At 53.5% G+C, this 23,931-nt stretch overlaps 1 protein-coding gene across 7 annotated transcripts in view; it reads left to right on the plus strand.

The window, feature by feature from the left end:
- The window catches only part of LOC144931604 (TBC1 domain family member 14-like), a 48,599-nt gene that overhangs the window by 18,628 nt on the left and 6,040 nt on the right, over positions 1-23,931 (plus strand). For all 7 annotated transcript variants that reach the window (XM_078855665.1, XM_078855667.1, XM_078855666.1 and 4 more), the window contains 6 exons: positions 764-882; positions 1,970-2,052; positions 3,442-3,559; positions 10,051-10,157; positions 10,615-10,695; positions 13,105-13,217. In XM_078855665.1, the coding sequence (XP_078711791.1) occupies positions 764-882; positions 1,970-2,052; positions 3,442-3,559; positions 10,051-10,157; positions 10,615-10,695; positions 13,105-13,217 (621 nt within the window). The remainder of the gene's footprint in view (positions 1-763; positions 883-1,969; positions 2,053-3,441; positions 3,560-10,050; positions 10,158-10,614; positions 10,696-13,104; positions 13,218-23,931) is intronic.

Here is a 23,931-nt window from a genome sequence, read left to right on the forward strand (position 1 = left end):
AATGGCAACACCTTTACACACAGCAGAGCAGAGCTGCAACAACTGTGCCAATACTACAGCCATTACGTAAAGCAGGCCAATCGCACAAAGCAGTGGCTTCCAACGGTTCTGCTCCCATGGACACAGTCGGCCCTTCAAACCGTGTTTGGCGGACCACTGTGCAGTCGTGGTAAATTGGTGTTTAGTGAAAGAAGTATTGTCCGCAAGAGTTCTGCAGACCACTTCCCATGGTGCTACGGAGCACCAGTGGTCCTTGTACCACAGGTTGGGAGCCACTGCCAACAATATGATTACCAAACCGTGCTCCTAATGATTAATGACTGCAATATCTACTGTGTGACACGGAGTAAATACAGCGATGTGTCAAATACAGAGGATATAATTTTGTTAACATACAATCTCTACTATGTCAGTTGCATGATACAACCTGTGGAGTCAAAACAGCACCACTGCTACCATGCTCTTGCCATTCACTGCATGGTGAGAAATGGAGCGAGGGAGGAGGGAACAAGCAAGTGAGAGAGAGAGAGAGTAAGAGAACGAGGTAGAGGGTGAGTGAGCGAAGGATGGGGCTAGGGAGCGAGCGAGCGAGTGCGCGCGCGAGGGAGGGATCGAGTGAGCGAAGGATAGAGCCAGGGAAGGAGCGAGTGAGTGAGAGGGCGAGTAAGTAAGAGATGGAGCTAGGAAGCGAGTGAGTGAGAGGGCGTGTGAGCGAGGAGGGAGGTGTGGTTGAGGAGCTCACGCCGCCTGCACCGTCCTACAGGAGTACGAGGATCGTGCGCGACGCTCGTCAGCGGTGCTGTCAGGGCCACCGGTGGTGAGGAGGCCCCTGGAGTTCGAGCCCCTGTCCACGACGGCGCTCATCCTGGAAAACCGCCCCGCGTGAGTGCGCGGCTACCGCCGCCGCGTCCCAGCAGAACCGCTCGGGGAGACGCAGCCTATGACGTTCACAGCTCGTCGTTAAGCTTACAAAATAACGTTTATATTTCATGAATGCTTAACGATGTCGCAGTGGCTGCACTCTAGAGCCATTGTGATGCGTGTGAATTAAGTTTAAAATCCCTGGCGGCCATCCCGAAGTGTTCATGAGCCAAGAGCTATTTAGATTTTGGTTTGAGTCTCGAGGTAGCAAATGTGATCTCAGAGTCAGAAGCGTGTGGTTACAAATTAAGAACACCAATGTCCTCATGGGCTTTAGTTTGGATTGGTCTCTTTCATTATTCCTGCATGACACCATCCTCAGCTCGGTAGCTCGTGAGGGGCGAAGGGTCGCAGAGACCAGACCTTGCATCTGCATGTCTCTGGCAGCGGCCGGCATGGGGCCCAAGTGCCCATGCACACCTCTCTTGGCTTGTGTGATATCTCTGAGACTGTTGTCTATGATTTTCTGATTGTGTTGGCTTTCCCTTCGTAGCCAAGTGCAGTTTGGCACCATGGTGGCGAGATGTTACCTACCGTGCCTGGTATACAGGAGGTCGTGCGTACGATCCTGACTCTGATGCCTGCTATTTATTTGGAGTTTGCATGTCTCTCTCTCCACGTGGTCGCGTGTATTTTTCTCCATGTCCTCCGGTTTTTCCCTCCACATTTAAAAATACGCATTTAGAGTATTTGGCTGCTATAAATTTCCACATGATAAGCCACTTCACACCTCCGATTAGCATGGTTGACTACGTACGGTGCGAAAAAAATGCAACACACATACATACTTGGTTGAGCTCTCATTTGTGGCCAGGTTGCTTCTGAAAAAGAGCTGTATTGCTGGTAAAATAAAAAATTATGTAAAAAGTTTAGTTTTACTTCCATCATGGGTGTATTCCCCCAATCATTCCCGTCATTAGTGTTGTCAGCGACGATGATAACTGCGGTCATGACTCGTGATTACAGCTCCCGAATGCGATGTGGCATGATTGTGCGTCGCGTTCCTTGATGCTGTGTTGGGGGCCGCCACATGCGTGTCTATCCTCAGTCACCTCCCCGCCAAGCCCCCGGACGAGGCAGAGAGACACCAGCAGCTGTACGATGAGATGGTGCTGCAGGCCAAGAAGAGAGGTGGGGCGTACATTGGAACTCGTGAACCTCTTGGTTGTGTATAACATTTACATTTTTTGTTACATTTTTATTCCATTCATATATACAGTAATTCCTCATTTGATGCGGTCGATGCATTTCTGAGAAAAGTGCCGAGTTAAACGAAAAAGCGTTTAGCGAGGAATCGCTGTACTGATCACGTATGCACTGTAAATCAGCCTGTAGTCATCACATGGTGGGAGAAATAACTGAGATTAGGGTATGACGCCGCGCACCGTATCATTCCGCTTACTGTATTACACCACTCAGCTGCGCAGCTCGAGAAAGCAGTTGTCGACCACTCAGAAACCGCGTTCTAATGGGAAAATGTTTCCGAATAGAAGAACTGGATGATAGCGAAAATGCGTTGTGTGAAAACGCGTTAAGTGAGAACTTACCGTACACCACGCAAAGTACACACTCTATTCGACAAGTCTATTCACCAGTGAGTTTGGGTTCATGAATTGTGACAAACCGGTGCTATGATGTAGGAGTCGATTCCTAATTGACTGAATTTCAAGATAATACTACTCACTGTCTACAAGGTTCTCCATGGACTCACCCCTCTCCTACCTCTCCCCTCTCATCTCATTTTACTCCCCTCCACACACTCTCCTACCTCTCCCCTCTCATCTTACTCTACTCCCCTCCAAGCACTCTGCTACCTCTCCCCTCTCATCTCACTCAACTCCCCTCCTCGCACTCTCCCCTCTCATCTCACTCTACTCCCCTCCACGCAATCTCCTACCTCTCCCCTCTCATCTCATTCTTCTCCCCTCCACACACTCTCCTACCTCTCATCTCACTCTACTCCCCTCCTCGCACTCTCCTCCCTCTCCTCTCTCATCTCACTCTACTCCCCTCCACACACTCTCCTACCTCTCCCCTCTCATCTCATTCTACTCCCCTCCACACACTCTCCTACCTCTCCCCTCTCATCTCACTCTACTCCCCTCCACGCAATCTCCTACCTCTCCCCTCTCATCTCACTCTACTCCCTGCCACGCACTCACCTACCTCTCCCATCTCATCTCACTCTACAAAATTACTGTTTATGGACTGCATCTTGACATGCAGTTCCATCTCAAGACAGTCAAAAGCTTGGGTTTCCTCCAGGCTCCCCACTTACCTCCACAAATATACTCCTCGTGGAATTGCCCATTCATCCCAAACAAGCTTGAGTCTTTGAGACTCCTTGAGGCTTTCCTCTGTAAATTTGTGCAAATGTGTTTATTGTTTCTGTTCCTTGCATGGTAATGTAGAGTGTGTGTGTGTGAAGCAACGGGAAGTTTTCCAGTGGTGCGTCCTTGGAAAAGCAGCCGCATGGACTCCTGCTGTGGCTCTCCGGGGCTCGCTGTCGGTCGTGTGCAGAGGTACGAGAAATGCAGAGGCGTAAGAAGCAGCTAAAGGAGAGGTGCAAGCAGGAGGAGAACATTTCCATCTCGGTTGCCGTGTGGAACACGGAAATTTTGCCCCACTGGGACCGCACGTGAGTTCCCATGACACCCATCCCGCCATGCTGTGATGTTACAGGAAACGGAAACGATCACATGGGTCTGCTCACCGTGACACTGCTGCTCTCACTGCCCCTGTACCGAGGGAACAAATAGACCTTGGTCGCAGCGATAGCCAGGTCGGCAGATACCTTTATTTTTTGTTAATTAGGCACCTTCGATGTGGTACGTGGTACAATAAAGCCGAGAGGTGTAATATTATAATTACTCAGGTGAGAGTGGAGCGCTGCATATTGTGTGGGTTCAATCCTAATATAGGGTGTATGGGCGTCGACCACGTGTTTGAAATGAGAGGGATAGTGAAGTGGCAAAGGATGAGCCGGTTCTGGGTTTGGCAGGGGATAAAGTAATTGAGGAGCCTCATTCAGGTCGCCAATTCATTCGGCATGCAGCATGTGTAGGGGTGTTAGAGAGAGAGCCGTTATGCATGGCAGCTTATGGGAAACAAACACAGTGGGCGGGGCTACGTGAGTGCACGGGGGGGGGGTGCTCTCAACGACGTCCGCACCAGGCAGCCCGGGGTCCCACCCCTCAGCGGGGGTTGAGTATAAAGGGGGATGTGTCAGAGGGCTCGGGGCAGAATGTTAAAGCTAAACCAGTGAAGACCGAAGATCGTCTAGCTAGAGCCCTGGACTCCCCTGGGACGCCGCCCTTGTCAGGGCCGCGCAGGACCGAGCCAGCGGCGTGGTCCCGAGAACCAGAGCTAGTGCTCTGGGACTCCGGGTACCGTAGCCCGACTTACCAGTGTCGGGCCAGACAGCCTCCCCTAGCCCGTTAGTGGAGGACTAGGAGGTAGGTCAGAGATAGCTAGCAGTGTATTCCCAGCTAGCCGGGTGAGGGGGCCGATACCCCCTCCAGTATTGTATGTCCGCGGTTGTGACAACTGTTGCGGAATAAATACGTGTGCCTCAACCCCGGGTGTCCAAGAGTCCTCAACGGTATTACATCTGGTGTCAGAAGTAAAAATCTATGAACATGGACACGCGCCGGTCAGCTCGGGTCAGGATACCGGGGGCGGAGGACACCGCTGCAGTCGGAGAGCCCGGGACGGGTGAAGAGAGCACGGAGCAGTCGGGGCCAGATACGGCTACGCCGCAGCAACAGGAGGGTGGAGAGGTGTCGGCAGAGGGGCTGAGGCAGGCGCACGCCAAGCTGATGGAGCTACTGCACGCCGCTGCCAGCATGCTGGACCACATCACTCAGCTGGGGGCTGCTGGACCGCCATGGGGCGACGAAAGCCGACGACCACAGCGCCTTCCCGCCATTTCGGCGGAACACCAATTTGAAAATCCCGCCATCACCGCAGCTGCAGTTGAGGGCGTGGCCGGCCTGAGCATCGCGTCCAACGGCGGGCATACAGTACCTGCCGCGTCATCGCCAACGGACGGGACGTCACCACGGGTGCGACCAGCAATGCCATCGGTCGTGCGCGCCGAAGCAGAGCCGGGTGAGGGGGACGAGGAAGGGCGACCTTCTGCGGCAGCCGCTGCGCTACATCAGCGACTGCCTCCACTCAAAGAATTTGTGGGCGAGGAAGGCGACTGGGGCGGCTTCCAGCGGCGCTTCCTCGCTCACCAGGAGATGGCGAAGTGGACGGACGCCGAGGCTCTCCGCTCGCTGCCAGCACTCCTCGACAGCGACGCCCTCGCCACTTTAACATCGGCACCGAAGGAGAGGCGCTCTACGCTGCAGACGGCGATGCAGGTGCTGGCTGCAGTTTACGGTCCGCCGTCAGACTGTCGCCAACTCTTCTACGATCGCCAGCGGGGGGCAAAGGAGTCGCCTCTGGCGTACCGCACAAGCCTCCTGGCACTGGCAAAGGCGGCCTTTCCACGGATGGACAACGAAGGTGTCGACGCCATGGTTACAGAGAAGATACTCCTGCTGGCGGACGACTTGGAGATCGTCATCGTCGCACAGGACGACGCGGAGATGTGCTCCCTCCAAGCAGCACGACTCCTCCACGCAAACCTGCTCGCGCAACGACGCAAGGCCAGCAAGGCGGCGAGCGGGCGTACCGTGGCCGCAGCCACCCTCCCGGCGGAGGAGATCTGCGCCATCGACCATCAACGGCGGCAGGGAGCGGGAGTACGGGCGGACCGGGGCGGCTCGAGCCATCTCGATCATCCGTCGTCGTCACCAGCGCTCCCGCACTGCTACAACTGCGGCATCCGGGGCCATGTCGCCTCGGGGTGCCGCTCTCCTCGGCAGCGCGGGACGACACCTCGACGGGACGCCGGCCCTCTTCCCAAGCTCCATCATCATAACCCGGCGAGTCGCGGCACCTCACATGTTTGGCCCACGCACACACCCGCCACACACTCATACACCGCACCGATTGGGGGGCCAATATCGCGCACCATCACACCAACACGCACCGCTCTGGGTACTCAGATTGAACCCAGCCAGTGGTCCGTGTTGGCCCATCGTGTTGTAGCCGCGTCGTCGGGGTCGTCGGCCGTTGTGGGGCACATCGACGGGGTCGAGGTGCGCATCCTGGTCGATACGGGAGTTCCCGTCAGGAACTGTTGGCAATTGTCTATTTCATCCAACAGTATCGCCCATATCTGTACGGTCGGCATTTCACCGTCCGCACAGATCATGCGGCACTGCAGTACGCCCTGCGAGTTCAACAGCCATCGGGACAATTGTACCGATGGTTGGAGATCCTCCAGGATTTTGATTTTGAAACCACCTACCGTAAGGGCGTTCGCCACACAAATGCTGACGCTCTGTCGCGCATGCCAACCACCTCCGAATGTGCATGCCTCCTGGGGTCGGGACGTTGCAGGCCAGCAGGGGACATACCGGTTCCGGTCCTGGCGGCCGCCGGCCACGACGAAACATTGGTTCCAAATTCAATCGCACAACAGGGAAAAGATTCCCTGTTGGGGATGCCCGTCAATGAATGGGGGCGCCTCCAGATGGAGGATACCTCTCTCCTCGGGTTGCGTCGTCGCGTCGGCTGTGCTGGGCAGGGCAGGGGTGATGCCGACGCATGGGAATTGGTGCATGGTCTGCTGATGCACTGGGACGGAAAATCCCATCGACATCGGCTGGTGGTCCCTTCGGGGTTGCGGGGCAAGGCGGTGTGGGCCGCACATGAGCGCCTCCTACACCTGGGGACCCAAAAGACCCTCGCCTTACTCCAACTCGATTATTTTTGGCCAGGCATGACGAAGGATGTCGGGGATTTACTGGGGTCATGCCCTCGGTGCGCGCAACGAAAACCGCCAGCACGTGTGTCTAACCCACCCTTGCAGTCAATCAAAGTGTCCAGAGTTAACGAACTCGTCGCGCTGGATATTTTGGGCCCATTCCCCGCCACACCCAGGGGCAATAGATATTTGTTAACTGGTGTGGAGTATTTTACACGCTGGCCTATGGCCTGGCCCCTTGCCAACCAGTCGGCAGCAGCCATCGTGGAGGCCTTTGTTCAGGGTTATGTCCTGGACAAAGGTGCTCCGGAGCGGCTGCTGACCGACCAGGGCAAAAAATTTTCCGGTAAATTGCTCAAAGAAGTCTGTGAGCTCCTGGGCACGAAGAAAATTCGTACCTCCCCGTATCACCCGCAGACTGACGGGATGGTCGAGCGTCTGCATCGGACCATCGCGTCAATGTTGTCACAGCAGGTGTCGGACTCACAGACCGATTGGGACTTGCAAATTCAAGGGGTATTGGCGGCGTACCGGATGGCCCCCCACGCAGCTACGGGATTTTCACCCTTCTACCTCATGTACGGCCGCGAACCTGACCCGCCTGTTCGTGCCCAGCTGCAGATCCCCGCGCCTCAGGGAAAAACTAAATTGGCTGACCATGTAAAATTTAATTTGGCCAAATTGACAGAGGCACGGGATGCTGCCATGCAAAACTCTGACCTCCGTCAGAAAGCGAATGAGCGGCTCAGACTGGGTCGGGCGCACATGCTGCAGTGGAAGCCGGGGGACAAGGCATGGCTGCACTGTCCCCAGGTGCCACTCGCAACCTCCTCTAAGCTGGTGCGGCCGTGGCGGGGCCCTGTGGAGGTGGTCGAGGTTTTGCGACCGCAGTGCGTGCGCATCAAATGAGGGAAGCGGCGGTGGTTCGTCCACCCCTCTAGATTAAAACCCTTCGTTGCGGTACACATCCCCACTTCACACACGCGTGGCCAAACATGTGGGGGGTCGACCGACTCACTGGGTCCGTCTCCGTCGCGCTCACCTAATGCCTTGCCGGCTGTGCCACCTCCAGGTGCATCAGGAATGACGGGCTCACGCCCGATCACCCCTCCTGGGGATGCCAAGGGTCACGCGGCGTCGGATGAGGACTCACTCCGAGACGGACAGTTGCCACCTGACGGTCCACCACCCGGGGTTACCCCGTGTGAGGGGCCCGCTGCACGGACACGCGCTAAAATGCGCAGACTGTTGTGAGGCCGGAAGATGTGTACATAGGTTGTGTTCATTGCGTGTTGTGTGTGTGGTGGGTTCCCTGCAAATTGTGTATAGACTGTTTTTACGGAATTCGTATTTAATCAGGGGGGTGCGTCGGGTTGTTTTCTCTTCTTGCTGTTGCGTTCTTGTTGTGTTGTTCTTGTTATTGTTGAAAAATAGTGAGGCACACGCGCGGTCAGGGGGTAAATGCGCTTTTATTGTCGTTTTTTTTGTATGTTGGCAGCCGGGACGGCTGCAAGCTATGTGGGGGGGGGGGGTGATGTAGGGGTGTTAGAGAGAGAGCCGTTATGCATGGCAGCTTATGGGAAACAAACACAGTGGGCGGGGCTATGTGAGTGCACGGGGGGGGGTGCTCTCAACGACGTCCGCACAATGCAGCCCGGGGCCCCACCCCTCAGCGGGGGTTGAGTATAAAGGGGGATGTGTCAGAGGGCTCGGGGCAGAATGTTAAAGCTAAACCAGTGAAGACCGAAGATCGTCTAGCTAGAGCCCTGGACTCCCCTGGGACGCCGCCCTTGTCAGGGCCGCGCAGGACCGAGCCAGCGGCGTGGTCCCGAGAACCAGAGCTAGTGCTCTGGGACTCCGGGTACCGTAGCCCGACTTACCAGTGTCGGGCCAGACAGCCTCCCCTAGCCCGTTAGTGGAGGACTAGGAGGTAGGTCAGAGATAGCTAGCAGTGTATTCCCAGCTAGCCGGGTGAGGGGGCCGATACCCCCTCCAGTATTGTATGTCCGCGGTTGTGACAACTGTGGCGGAATAAATACGTGTGCCTCAACCCCGGGTGTCCAAGAGTCCTCAACGGTATTACACATGCACCGAGTGAAATAATTAGCTGCGGAACCCATGCGGCAATATTCAGAACAGGTGCAGGGCTAAATTTCATCAGGAAATTAACCTATGGACTGCCAAACCCAGCCCAAGTTTCATATGTATTGGAACCCCCTCTCACGCAATTGAGAGGCGGGATGAGACCACAGCAGCAGGACACCAGCCACTAGCAGCTCTGCCCAACATCCAGCCAGCAGTGGAGAGAGGAGCCGACCACAGAGAACAGTCATGTTGAATGCTTGGCCATCTGCTCGGGGAGCAGAGGCACATTTGATGATGAGAAAACGCTTCAGCAGTGGGGCGAGCGCAAGGAGGCCGCCTTGAGCGCCATCCTGTGGAGGAAAGCAGCGGTGCAAGCGGGGCAGCTGAGCACACAGAAGCCAATAATCTGCTGCCATTGTCCGACTTGTGCCGTTAAGTCCAATATTGTACTGTTGAGCGTGGTGATTGTGGTACTGTGAATGAGAAGGGGTGCTTGGGGATTTCTGTGTACTGCATCTCACCATAAGTACACTGGTGAGGTGGTTTAATATTGGCCACGTAGAGTTCGTGATCGTGAGGAGTGCCATCTACTGGATTGGAGAGGTGTGAGGGGATGTCTGATAACAGGGGCGTTGGAAGGCTGAGTGGTCTCAACAACTCCCAGAACCCTGAAGACGAATCATGAACTTTATTTACTATGGAGAAATCTGATGAGCTATGAAGCTCTTTTTCATAGATGTTCAGGGTAAAAATCACGAAAGTGCGAAATCCAACGGGCCTCGCACTACTGTGGCAGAGTGGGAACTTCCTCATACCTGGACGAAGAAGCAAAACAGCATTAAGTGCCAACGGTGGCCAAGGTAGCCCTATCCCAGAGTCCGGGAATGCGCTTGGACATTGATGCGAGTGGGTACATGTTTGTATGTTACTATTTATAAGATACCGTGTGTGAGACTTGCTGTTCGAAGTTGTGGAAGCATATCGGGTGACTGACCGTTTAAAGACAGTCAATTCTAGTAATGCTTCGCCTCAGGTGAAAGGTTGCCTCGTTCTCACATGACTAAAACCATCATATGAGCACTCGTGACCTGGCTAACCAAAAATGTCATAGCGACACCGGCAACGGTCTATATAGTTAGCGACTACGTCACACGGTGCCAGCATTACAAACGAAGCGAATGTGAGACGTTGGTGATGTTAACGTGAGAACGCTCTACATTTAGGAGGCAGACCCGGAAAGCCAAGGACCTCTGGTGGCAAGGCATCCCTCCCAGCGTGCGGGGCAGAGTGTGGAGGCTGACCATCGGCAATGAGCTCAACATCACACACGGTCAGCGGCATGCCGTGCCTGCACACTGGCATGCCACATCCTCTGCCGCACTCTCACTGCTGTGGCGGCCACGTGGTTCCACACACGCCTCCCCCCCAGTACCGAACCACTGATGTCAGTATTCTGCACAAATATAACTGAGAGACTTCCGGGTCAGAGCTCTGTTATTATTGCCGATGGAGAGAAGTGCGGGACTGGACTGTGAGGCATGGCCGTGTGAATAACGGTGGAACAATGCAATGATTTAGAACATGCTTTTACAGTATATGGCCGTTATAAATTTACACATGATAAGCTGCTTCTGAAAAAGAGCTATATAGCTCAGTGAGCCTTTCCTGATAAAATATAAATAGTAAATTTATTTTAAAATATAAATCTTCAATCTGCCGATGTGTGAATCGAGAGCCCACTCTTTGACGGATCTCTAAAAAGCACGTGTCCTCTCCGCTCGTTTCAGAGCTGTACGAGATCTTCCTTTCTCGAGCAGAAGAACGGTGGAAAAGCTTCAGTGAGACGAGCTCCAACGTTGAAGCTGAAGGTAACCATAGAATTCACCACGAGGGCATTGGAAACCTCAGCCTTGCTGGCGCTCCTAACACAGGGAGTTGGGAGTTTTCCCTCTCGCCCAATGCCAATGCATTGAGAGAGGCCAGGATTAGGGTTTAATTTAATGGTCCCAGGTTATTTCGTTACATTGGTGGCAAAATACAGTCCAGCCAATTACAGGGCATGGACCCGAACATGGATGGAATCGCCACCAAAGTTGTGCATTGTTTATGTTTCAGCGCCACAAATCTAACAAGTGAAGGAGTACAAATACTTGGGGTTCATCACCAACTCTAAATTTAAGTTTCACTCCATCTTTGCTTACATTTAAAGAAAATGAAGGTTAAAAGTGGCTTCCTATACAGGCATAATGACTGCATGCTGTCTATGCTAATTTTAGATATGGTAAGAGCAAAAATACTTCCAATGTTTATTGCCATGATTTACTTCATCAGTTTGCTTCTCAGGTTTGCATTAAAGAAGCTAAACTCACTCGACCAATTCAGGTCTTAGCTTTGCTCTGGATGCTCCCTTCAGTACCCACCATTGTGACAATTACATTGGTTCATCTTGAAACTGTCTCTGCCCATAGAAACATCCCACTGGGCTCTGTTTATTTTAAAGGTCCTCTTGGATAAATCTGATAAATACTAGATGGATCAATTGACCCCGAAAGAAAATAAACTAAGGCTAAGAAGCTCCTCCGACTTCCTCTTAGAAACCCCCCAGGTTCGATTTGGTCTGCAGTAAAAAGGTCATTCTCGGTGGCTGCTCCCTCGTTGTGAAATCGCTTTCATGTTAGCTTTGGGAATTAAATTGTTGATGACCGTGAGACAGCTACGTTCATTCTTCAAACTCAAGTTCCTTGATAGGTGTAGCCGTCGTCAATAATCGTCAGAGATGTGTGAGCTGGAGCTTATTTGGAGCATAAAATTCCGGTTGCTCATTGTGTTTATTTGTTAGTGAATTTTTTTTTCCTTTTATTTTTGTTCACAAAAGAATGTAGTCTTGTTATTTACTTTTGACATTTTTTCATTGGTTCCCACTTCCTGTAACATGTAAAGCACATGCACCAATACTCACTGTTTGTATCATGACCTATGTAACCATGATTGTAACTCAGATCCGTACTGTGGTAGTAACATTTGTGTAATTGCAGAATGTAATAAATAAAATAAATCTAATATAAATAATCACAACCACAATTGAACCTTATGCCGGTACTCCGGGGTACCATTCCCGCACAATGTCCGTGATGCAGTCGTTTTTAGTCTGCTGATTGTCGGCGATGCGGCAATCGACTCATCTCGGCGAGCTGTACACGATGCATTATTAAAAGTTTTACTTTTCGATAATGGATTTTTTTATGCTAATGTTTGGCGTTTCGACATCGTGGAGTAGCACTGATTTCGGATTTATTGGTACCCCATTCACGGAGTTAAGTAACACCCCTGGAAAAAATAGTGTCCCAGAAATAAAATATTTAATTGCCTCGGCCATTTTGTATTATTTGGTACTCCGGGGTATCGCCATGAGGATCAATTATCCCCTCCACTCACAGGTCTTGCCTCCCAGCGGTAGAGGCACCAGTGGCTGCATTTCCATGTCTTTGGTCCACAGCATGATATGTTTGTCAACATTCTATTAACATTTGGAAAAAAATATAAGGAAACTGTACTTTTGGAAAAGCACAGTCAGTGCCACGAATAAACCCGTAAATTAGACTTGAGATGATTTAAAATGTGAATGTTAATGGACGAGACAGACCAAATGCAAATTAGGAGGGTGGCAGGGTGGTGCTTTGGTAACGCTCGTGTCACACAGCAAGAAGGGCCTGGGTTCGATTCCTAACCCGGGCTACTTTCTGTGTACGCTGTGTAGATTCTCCCCCTGCTCTAAATTGATATCCTCCGGTTTCTCCAGTTTCCTCCAATAGCTAAAACATGCTGAAACGTTACCTGCAAATTACTCTTGGGAGTAGACACGGTGACATCGCCCCCTGGAGTTGAGACTCGCTAAGACTTCCCTGGGTAAACAAGCGTCACATTCACCCTTTTCCTGTTCCGAGACGTCTGCAATTTGCAGGGTGGGGCCCCGTTCACCGCTGAATCTCGGAACATGCAAGCGGTTAGCATTAATTGTATTTAGAGAGGCATGGTGCCGTTGTTTTTTTAAGACATTGTGCTGACCGCATAGGACTGTAGCAACACGACCGCACTCTACGATAGCTGGCGCCAAACTGCTACACGCCCTCCCGCATGGCGTTGTGGGAGCCTCGGTAGCGATAAAGTTATTTTATTTTAGTTTTCCTTCCGGTTCCGCTCCAATGACATACGTGTCCATGAAGATGTTATAATTTCATTGGGAGGCATTGACGCACTGTGCTGCGGGGGTGGTGCAGAGGCTGCTGCTGCTGCTGTTGCTGCCACGGCGGAGGCCGACCGGGAGGCCAGCCTGGAGCTCATCAAACTCGACATCTCGCGCACCTTCCCCACGCTCTGCATCTTCCAGAAGGTGCGTTTCCTCCCAGGCCGCCCCCAACGCCCGATAAAATAAGCGATTGCCTTCTGGGGCCAATAGCTGCACGCAAAGGCATGGAGAATCTCAACCGCTACCTTAGGTTTCAGCGACATTTTAACTACTGTCTCCACCTGCACAATTGGTCAACTGTGTCCAACTTTTGTCGTAGGGCGAGAATGTCTCTGGTTTGACCGCTCAGCTAGCACTGTTGTCCCCAGCCGTTGGTGGCGTCCCTACTGAGCAGGGAACGTGCAGTTTTGGCTCTGCCAGATGTCATCTCTTGGCGGTCAACATAAAGCATTTGCTGGTGCACAAAGAAGCACGAAGTTTATATAAATAAAAAACTGAGCTACAAAAAGTTGCATGCGCATCGCAGTACTCAGCCCATCGGGAATCAGTGTAGTTGTTTTCCTCGGTAAGAACACTGCAGTTTGACACGTAGTTTGTCATTGCAAAATTTCCTGTGACTCGTGACCTCTAACCCGGAGTATCTCCTACGTGTCCTCGTCCTGAGAAAAGCGACTCAGCATTTTATCTCTTAAGTTAACCCAAACATGGAACGGGAAGTATTTTAATGTAAAATATAATTAATATTTTCTATATTGTTAAATACAACTTGTACAGTCAATGTATAGAAGGAAAATATTTAATATAGTGGACCGAACTGTACTGTACATGTGTAGTGGTGATACGCGCTGGGGTAGGGATCGTGTGCCAGCGCGTAGTGATTGGCTGTGTGTGTTGGTGACGCGCGCTGACGGTGAAGGATCAGGGGTCAGCGCGGGGTCGGGGGTTATGAGGCAGTGATTGGTTGGGTATCAGTGACGCGCGCTGACAGCGATGGGATCCTGGGGCAAGCGCGCGGGGATTGGTCAACTAAGGGGGATGCTCACGTCGAGGTCCGCATACACTCCGTCTCCCGTGAGCGGGGGCTATATAAGGTGGTACGCACAGGCGCACGGAGAGCGAGTGACCAGCGAAGACTGAAGACGGAGGAGGAAGAGATAGGGCCCTGCGGTACCTAGTCCCGCTGTCCTGTAGGGGCCGGGGCTCTGTGTGACCCAGAGGCGGAACCCTGGGACCCGGGGCCGAGCGTCCGTGAGAGGACCGGCCCTTGGGACTCAGAGGTTGTGGCCCACGCCCAAGCTGGGGTGGGCCTGTAGGCTCCACGGACGTTACGGGGCGGAGTGCAGTGTGAGCATGCAGTGCGAGCCATAGTAACTACACGTGTCAAGTGAAGTGTGTGTAGTCAGAGGCATAGTAACTACACGTGTCAAGTGAAGTGTGTGTAGTCAGAGGAATAGTGACCACACGTTGTATCGTGACAAGTCAAGGTTTAATAAAAAGTGTGCTACCCATCAAGTGGTTTCCTGCCGTCATTCCAATACTTCACATGTAAAAGTAAACCTGAATATAAGGTTAATGACATGTACTGTCCTGTAAATATTACACAGTTTAAAAACAAACAAACTATAAATATTCACTACCACTTAATTTTAATTTAGGGGCCCATTGCAAAACAATAAGAGCACTGATAAATAAAGAAAAATTGTGCATCTGAACCTCACTGGAGGATGCTGGGAGCACGTGAACTGGGACCTGCGATGCGCCGCTTGGGAGACAAGACGGAGATGAGACGGCGCGTGTGTTCTTCCGCAGCAGCATAATCGCAAGCAGTACAGTTACGATGCAAACAGGAATATTGCAGTTAACTGCGAATGGTCGAGGCACAGGGGTGTGATCGGCAAACCTGTATCTCAATACATTTTGCGTGAATAGTCAAATCTGCTTTGGGGAAACCCTCGATGGCCAAGGTTTCGGTGTAGTAACTACAAGGTTAAACCGCAGTCAGGTGTTCAGCTCACCAGCCACTATGGCATTCATCTTGTTAGCGGAGAGACGCACGGCATCTTATATATAAAAGTCTCCGTGCGCTCGCGCTTGCGGGGGATTTGGCTCTCGGACGGTGGGGTTTAAGACCAAAATAATCTGCCAGGCGGCACGCCCTAAGCCCCTTGGTGGGAATAGGCTATTCCGTTTTCCCGTCCGTAAACTTTAAAGTAGTTTAATTAACACATTTGTGCCGTTTCTATTATTCATTATTTACTTATTGCACGAAATCGACCGTACCAAGTGACGCCAATTGCGTGGGGGGGGCGGACCCTGCCAAGTCATGCGCGTTCGCTCGACCTCACGGGAGACATTTTCTTTTATGCGTTTTACAGTCAACACATACACACATCACGCTGCGGATATTTATTCACAGTGTCATGTCCTCGTCGCCCCCCCTCAACACGATGTGTTCAGTTTATACTACAGACTCCGTAGATAATAATATTTTACTGCTTACATATGAAGTATTGGAATGACGGCAGGAAACCACTTGACGGGTAGCACACTTTTTATTAAACCTTGACTTGTCACAATACAATGTGTGGTCACTATTCCTCTGACTACACACACTTCACTTGACACGTGTGGTCACTATTCCTCTGACTACACACACTTCACTTGACACGTGTAGTTACTATGCCTCTGACTACACACTTCACTTGACACGTGTAGTTACTATGCCTCTGACTACACACACTTCACTTGACACGTGTAGTTACTATGGCTCACACTGCATGCTCACACTGCACTCCGCCCCGTAACGTCCGTGGAGCCTACAGGCCCACCCCAGCTTGGGCGTGGGCCACAACCTCTGAGTCCCAAGGCCCTCTCACGGACGCTCGGCCCCGGGTCCCAGGGTTCCGCCTCTGGGTCACACAGAGCCCCGGCCCCTACAGGACAGCGGGACTAGGTACCGCAGGGCCCTATCTCTTCCTCCTCCGTCTTCAGTCTTCGCTGGTCACTCGCTCCCCGTGCGCCTGTGCGCACCACCTTATATAGCCCCCGCTCACGGGAGACGGAGCGTATGCGGACCTCGACGTGAGCATCCCCCTTAGTTGACCAATCCCCGCGCGCTTGCCCCAGGATCCCATCGCTGTCAGCGCGCGTCACTGATACCCAACCAATCACTGCCTCATAACCCCCGACCCCGCGCTGACCCCTGATCCTTCACCGTCAGCGCGCGTCACCAACACACAGCCAATCACTACGCGCTGGCACACGATCCCTACCCCAGCGCGTATCACCACTACATCACCCCCTCCCACATAGCTCGCAGCCGGCCCGGCTTCTAAACAACACAACGTCAACACAACAAAAACCCCACCCCCCAGTGTGCCCCGTAACACAACAACAACAACACAACGACACAACACCCGACAACAACCTATGTACAAACCGACAACCAACACAATAAAAGTCAACAACAACACACAACACCTAGACAACAAGCTATGTACAGCCCGATGAACAACACACTAAAAGCAAATCCCAGAAAATGAACGTGTCCAGTGTCTCTGTGACTATTGATCCCTCCCCCCTCCGCTCGCTCCTCCACCGGGGTGATAGAGCGGTCGAGCGGATGAGGAACGCAGTGACGAGGCGCTCCGGCCGCATCGGCTCCTCATTCGGTTGGTCATGAAAAGTAGCGCGACTTAGCGCGAGTCCGCCTGGCCGGTCCATCGTATGGGACGGGACGCTGACGACCGTCCGGTGGCTCCGGCAGCCCTGGACGGCGCGGATCGGGCCTGGAAGGACCGGCCGCGCCGCGAGGATCCGGCCGCCGGTGGTCAGCAGCTGTCAGTTCCGAGACACCTGGGAGCGGATCAGGCGGAGACATGTGAGGATCAGGCGGAGACATTTCCCCCCTTGGGTCGTCGGTCACGTCACATGCTCGGCCCTCACGACACAAAGGGAGGCCATATGGAGGCGAGAACGGTTTCAGTCGGGAGGGGTGGACGTACCAACGGCGCTTTCCCCATTTTATTTGAACACACTGGGGGCGTGCAACCCGCACGACCTCCACGGGTCCCCGCCATGGCTTCAACAATTTAGGCGACGTAGCCAAAGGTGCCTGAGGGCAGTGCAGCCAGGCCCTATCGCCTGGTTTCCAGTCGCGCACGGACACCTTCCGTGCACGCCACCGCTCGTTGGCAATTTGGCGAGCCCGCGAATTAAGCCGTGCGGCCTCCCGTGCCTCGGTCAGCTTATGAATGTTAAATTTAATATGTTCTGCCAATTTCGAATTTGTTCGTGGTGCGGACAGTCCCAGCTGCGTTTCCATGGGCGGGTCGGCTTCCCGACCATACATCAGATAGAATGGGGAAAATCCCGTTGCTGCATGGGGGGCCATTCTATACGCGGCGAGGACCCCCGGGACCTGCAGGTCCCAATCAACATGTGCCTCACACACCTGCTGGCACAGCATAGAAGTCAAAGTCCTGTGGAGTCGCTCCACCATCCCATCTGTCTGTGGGTGGTACGGTGAGGTACGCACCTTCTTAGTACCCAATAGGTCGCACACCTCTTGCAGCAATTTACTTGAAAAATGTTTCCCTTGGTCGGTCAGCAAGCGTTCGGGAGCCCCCTTGTCCAGGACGTAGCCCTGGACAAAGGCGTCCGTCACAGCCGCCGCCGACTGGTTGGCGAGTGGCCACGCCATAGGCCACCGGGTAAAGTATTCGACACCAACCAACAGGTACTTATTACCCCTAGGCGTGACTGGAAAAGGCCCCAAAATATCGAGCGCAACGAGCTCGTTAGTGCGCGAGACCTGAATAGATTGCAGCGGTGGATTTGATGCCATGGGCGGCGGTTTCCGTCTGGTGCAATCAACACACCCCTTTAGAATATTCACCACATCATTCCCCATCCCCGGCCAATAATAGTCACGCTGAAGCAGAGCAAGCGTTTTGTTTACTCCCAAATGCAAGAGGCGTTCATGTGCGGCCAGGACAACTTTCCCCCGCACAGCGGAAGGCACCACGAGTGCGTGCCGCCGGGACAAATTGTCCCATCTCATTAACAGGCCCTGCTTAAGTACCCAGGAGCCAGTTCGCTCCCGGCCCTCCTCGGGACCCCCCACCCTGCGGCGCAACGCTAGCAGGGAGCTGTCAGTCATTTGGAGACGGCCCCACTCAATCAGCGACAGTGAGAGCAGCGAGTCCTCTCCCTCAGGGGTAGCGGGAACATCCCCGATTGGTGCATCCGCGGTCGCAGCCAATGCCCCCATACTTTCCGCAGCTGGCGGTTTACAGCGCGCCGATCCCATTAAGCACGCACATTTGTGACAAGGCGACAATCGCGACAGGGCATCGGCGTTAGTGTGGCGCAACCCCTTACGGTATGTGGTCGTGAACTGATAGTCCTGGAGGACTTCCAACCACCGTGACAATTGGCCCGAGGATTGGGCGACCCTCAATGAATACTGAAGCGCCGCGTGGTCCGTCCGGACCGTAAAGTGACAGCCATAGAGATACGGTCTAAATTGCTGTACAAAAAAAACAATAGCAAGCAACTCGCGACGGGTGACGCAGTAGCGCTGCTCCGCCGGCGACAAGACCCTGCTACCATAGGCGACCACCCTTTCGACTCCCCCAACGACCTGTGAGAGCACCCCCCCAATGCCCGTGTTGCTAGCATCCGTGTCTAGCAAGAAGGGACTTGTAAAGTCAGGATAACGCAAGAGCGGGGCACCCACCAAGGCGTCCCGGAGGGAGCAGAACGCGGCCTCCTCTTCTGGTCCCCATCGGAACTTGACTCCTTTTGCCGTTAGAGCGTGCAAGGGTTTTGCAATGGTGGCGAAATGCTCAACGAATCGGCGGTAGTAAGAAGCAAAACCGATGAAACTGCGCACGTCCGAAACCGACGTGGGCGTTGGCCATGAACTGACACAGTCCGTCTTCGCGGGATCGGTAGAGATCCCCGAAGAATCGACAATGTGGCCCAAGTATCTCACGGACTTATGAAGAAGGTGGCATTTGGCCGGTTTAAACTTTAATTTAGCCGATCGTATTCGCAAGAACACCCCTCTCAATCGCTGGAGGTGTTCCTCAAACGTTTTACTGAGAACAATGACATCGTCAAGGTAAATCAAGCAAGTATCCCATTGCAAGCCCGACAAAACCAATTCCATAAGGCGCTGAAACGTCGCGGGAGCGGAGTGAAGTCCCATGGGTAACCGGTTAAACTGGAATAGGCCCCCTGGAGTCCGAAATGCTGTCTTAGGTTTAGACTCGTCGTCGAGTGGCAGCTGCCAGAATCCCGATAATAATTCAAGAGTAGAAAAATATCGCGCACCAGACAATGCATCGAGGGACTCGTCCATTCTGGGGAGCGGATACGCGTCAGCCACGGAGATTTTATTCAGGCGACGGAAATCTACGCCAAATCGCAAGGACCCGTCTTGCTTTTTAACCAGCACAATAGGTGCTCCCCAAGGACTGGAAGAAGGCGAAATAATGTCGGCCGCCAGCATATCGTTGACGGCCAACTGAACGTGTTCCTTCTCAGCAGGACTCAGCCGGAAGGGATTTAGCCTGACCGGTGCCGCATCGCCTGTTTCAATATGGTGGCGCAACAGGTCCGTGCACCCAATGTCATATTTATGCTTACTGAACACATCAGAAAATTATATCAGCAACGCACGCAGCGCACCCAACTGTACCGTTGACAAATCGTTCGAGTCCGCGCACAGCGAATCGACCCATTCAAGGTCCTCCCTCACTGGATTGTTCTGCGTCGGACTTGGATCAACATGCGCAACCAGCCACTCTTCCGCAGGGACCCGTGCCGCGTGAGCTAGCACAGTGCCCTGCTGAATAACGGCCGGCCGCGACCCAGCGTTTAAAACCATCACGAACGGGTCCTTGTCAGCCCGAACCAAACAAATCGAGACCTCCGACAGCCCTATTTGAAGGACCCAAAAGCATGCTCTGTTCCGAGGTCTCCCCCACCCATGGTTTCCTCAACCGGAGGGGAATTAACATCTGTGAACCCGGGGGCACGTGCACGGTCTGTGTCGCCAGCGCTTGTATCGTAGCGCACGCCGTCCGAATTTCGGTAGGGTTCGTCAAAAATGAAATACGGCGACCCGATGGTAGTTCAATGCAACGCTGATCGATGAGAATTTTAATGGGCATTTTAGCCAAAAAATCTGTGCCCAACAGACAAGGAACCGCCAAGGAAGAAGAAACGAAAACGGGTCCCGACAATTTGATATCTCCAATGCAAATGGACGCCCTAATCTGACCGATAATGCCCAACGAGCCCCCATTAGCCGCGTAAAATGGCACGTCCACCGGGAGCAGAGGTCGACATTGGACGGGGAGAATGTTGTAAATGAGGTCCGATATAATAGTCGCCGACGCCCCCGTGTCCACTAACACCCTGACCTCGACCCCGTCAATGAATCCCGTAACGACCGATGATCCCGCCGACGCAGCCACTATCCTGTGCCCCAACTCCGACCATTTAATGTCCCCTCGGTCCCGCACGAACCCCCCTCGCCGAACCGAATCCCCGATCCCTAACCGGCTCTCCTCCGCCGCAACGCGACGGCCCATGTGTGTCGTGCATGTAGGCCGAGCATGTGAAGCGCCGCGACTTGCCGGGGTTAGTAGGGATGACTTGGGGCCTTGGTCGTCGTCCAGCCGAGGTCCCATGGCGCGCTGACGTGGAGCGCGGCAACCGGACGCCACGTGGCCCCGGAGGCCGCAGTTGTAACACGTGATGAGGGTCGTCGGAGATCTCGGTTGCTCCAGCTTGCGGGCCGATCGCAGAGGCGAACGACCCCCCGACCTCCAGTCCCCCGGTCGTCCCGCGGTGAACGCCTCCTCTCGTGGGCTGACGACTTGGGGCTCGGTGACCACCGGGCCCTGAGCTGAGGCCACGGCAGCATTGCAGACGACCCCCTGTTTACGCTGGAGGACCTCGTGCGCCTGTATACTTGTTGCGACCCGCAAAGAAGAAATATCGACCTCGTCGGCCGTGTTGATGGGGACCCCCAGGTCCTGCGCCAACTTGAGCAGTTGCTCCAAGACCATCGCGTCCTGGCCCTCCTCGTCCATACGAGGGAACGCGGCGTCGGCGAGAGCCAACAACGCCGTGCGGTAGGCGAGCGCGGTCTCCGTGTCCGCCTTCCGCCGGGCGTAAAAGTGATGGCGACACGCCGAGGGAGGTCCGTAGACCTTGGCCATGAGACCCAGCGCAGCCTTAAGCGTGGAGCGGTCCGACCTCTGTGCGGACGTGAAGGCCGCGAGCGCGTTGTCGTCCAACATGGCAGGCAGTGCCCGCAGCGCCGTAGCGTCGGACCAGGCGGACATTTCCTGATGCGCCAGAAACCTGCGCTGGAATGCGCCCCAGTCCCCGCCTTCCGCCTTGAAGGCTGACAATGTGGGAAGGCGCTGTTGAAAGATGAAGTCGTCCTCTGCCTCGTGGTTCCTCTCCGCCGCACCATCGGTGTGCGAGATGGCGGCCCCAATGGCGGGTGGCTGATGGCGGTCCGCAGCGCGCGTTGATGACGTAAGCGGGCGCGCTTGGAGAACCGCCGCCACGTGGTGCTCGCCGTTCCCGCCAAAAGATGTCCGCGCAGTTGAAATGGCGGGAATCGCCCAGTCATTTTGGCGGGAATCTGCGGGGCGACCCTGTTGTATGTCCGCCGACGTCCCCGCTCCTCCCGACGTGCTGATTTCCGCCAGGATGGACGCGGCGGCGAGCAGCAGCTCTGCCAGACGGGAGTGCGCCTCGCGGAGTACGGCATCGGTCCCCAGTCGCTCGTCCGGCGCCCTCGGCGGATCCTGCGGCGTCGGCATTTCTTCGTCCTCTCCCCCCGATGCCAGCTGGCCCTAGTCGTCAAGGTTATCCTCGCGGTCAATCCCGTGAGTCCGACGGGTCTTCCTTGTATCCATGCCTGGAAGACTGTTTCACTTCTGACGCCAGTTGAAGTATTGGAATGACGGCAGGAAACCACTTGACGGGTAGCACACTTTTTATTAAACCTTGACTTGTCACGATACAACGTGTGGTCACTATTCCTCTGACTACACACACTTCACTTGACACGTGTGGTCACTATTCCTCTGACTACACACACTTCACTTGACACGTGTAGTTACTATGCCTCTGACTACACACACTTCACTTGACACGTGTAGTTACTATGCCTCTGACTACACACACTTCACTTGACACGTGTAGTTACTATGGCTCACACTGCATGCTCACACTGCACTCCGCCCCGTAACGTCCGTGGAGCCTACAGGCCCACCCCAGCTTGGGCATGGGCCACAACCTCTGAGTCCCAAGGGCCGGCCCTCTCACGGACGCTCGGCCTCGGGTCCCAGGGTTCCGCCTCTGGGTCACACAGAGCCCCGGCCCCTACAGGACAGCGGGACTAGGTACCGCAGGGCCCTATCTCTTCCTCCTCCGTCTTCAGTCTTCGCTGGTCACTCGCTCCCCGTGCGCCTGTGCGCACCACCTTATATAGCCCCCGCTCACGGGAGACGGAGCGTATGCGGACCTCGACGTGAGCATCCCCCTTAGTTGACCAATCCCCGCGCGCTTGCCCCAGGATCCCATCGCTGTCAGCGCGCGTCACTGATACCCAACCAATCACTGCCTCATAACCCCCGACCCCGCGCTGACCCCTGATCCTTCACCGTCAGCGCGCGTCACCAACACACACAGCCAATCACTACGCGCTGGCACACGATCCCTACCCCAGCGCGTATCACCACTACACATATCATTATTCTTGCACGGACGGCGGATGTTGGGGGGGGCGGGTAGCGGCCCAGCCCCTAGCCTGGCAACGTGCCAACTCCGTGGCTCGCCAATGTAGGCCAGGACGGGGGCTACGCATCGCACAAGGCCTCAACACGCCTATGCCAAGTACAAATTTCCTTGCTTCTTACGCTAACAACTCAAGTCTATTGTTTATTATTGTTAAACACATTAGTTGACAAACATTACAATAATAATGTTTGTGTGCAGATAAAAACTCAGCTTCATTGTTTACCATTATGAAACAAGTTCACAGATGTTACAATAATTATGTTTGCGTGAAGATAACAACTCAGGTTCATTGTTTACCATTATGAAACGAGTTGACATGTTACAATAATTATGTTTGTGTACACAAAACTCTTTTTGGATTTTTGGGTTGCTCAATTTCCCCTTTTTTTGCTGCGCTTTTATAACGCTGCCACGGTCTACTGCCAGTCTGTGATTTCTGCTTATTTCTTAAATGCATTTCTATTGTTTCCATCGCTCACATCACGCTATTTACTCATACGTAGTACTGCGATACTGATAGCTGTGCCATCATCGGGGATTGCTGTGCCTGTCGATGTGTGTGTGTGAGTCCATGTGTGTGTCTTTGAGTCCATATGTGTGTGCGAGTAGAGCCATGCATGTCTTTAACTCCATGTGGGTGTCTTTTTCGAACGGACAACGTCAAAGTGTTTTTGTGTGTGTGTTAGTCCATGTGTGTGTGTCAGTCGATCTGTGTGTGTGTACGTCCATGTGTATGTCAGTCCATATGTGTGTGTGTTAGTCCACATGTGTGTACATGTGTGTGTCACTCGATGTGTGTGTGTAAGTCAATGCGTCTGTGTGTGAGTCCATATGTGTGTTAATCCATGTCTGTGTATTTAAAGTAGATATCTGTGTGTCACAGTCCATATGTGTATGTGTGTGTAGGGCTATGTTTGTGTTATATATGTGTTATATAAGAAATGTGTCTGTTAGTCTATGTATGTGTAAGTTCATGTGTGTGTGTCTTAGTCCATATGTGTGTGTGTAAGTACATATGTGTATT

This window comes from Lampetra fluviatilis, chromosome 4 (genome assembly GCF_964198595.1).
Source record: "Lampetra fluviatilis chromosome 4, kcLamFluv1.1, whole genome shotgun sequence".
NCBI classification, from domain to species: Eukaryota; Metazoa; Chordata; class Hyperoartia; order Petromyzontiformes; family Petromyzontidae; genus Lampetra; species Lampetra fluviatilis.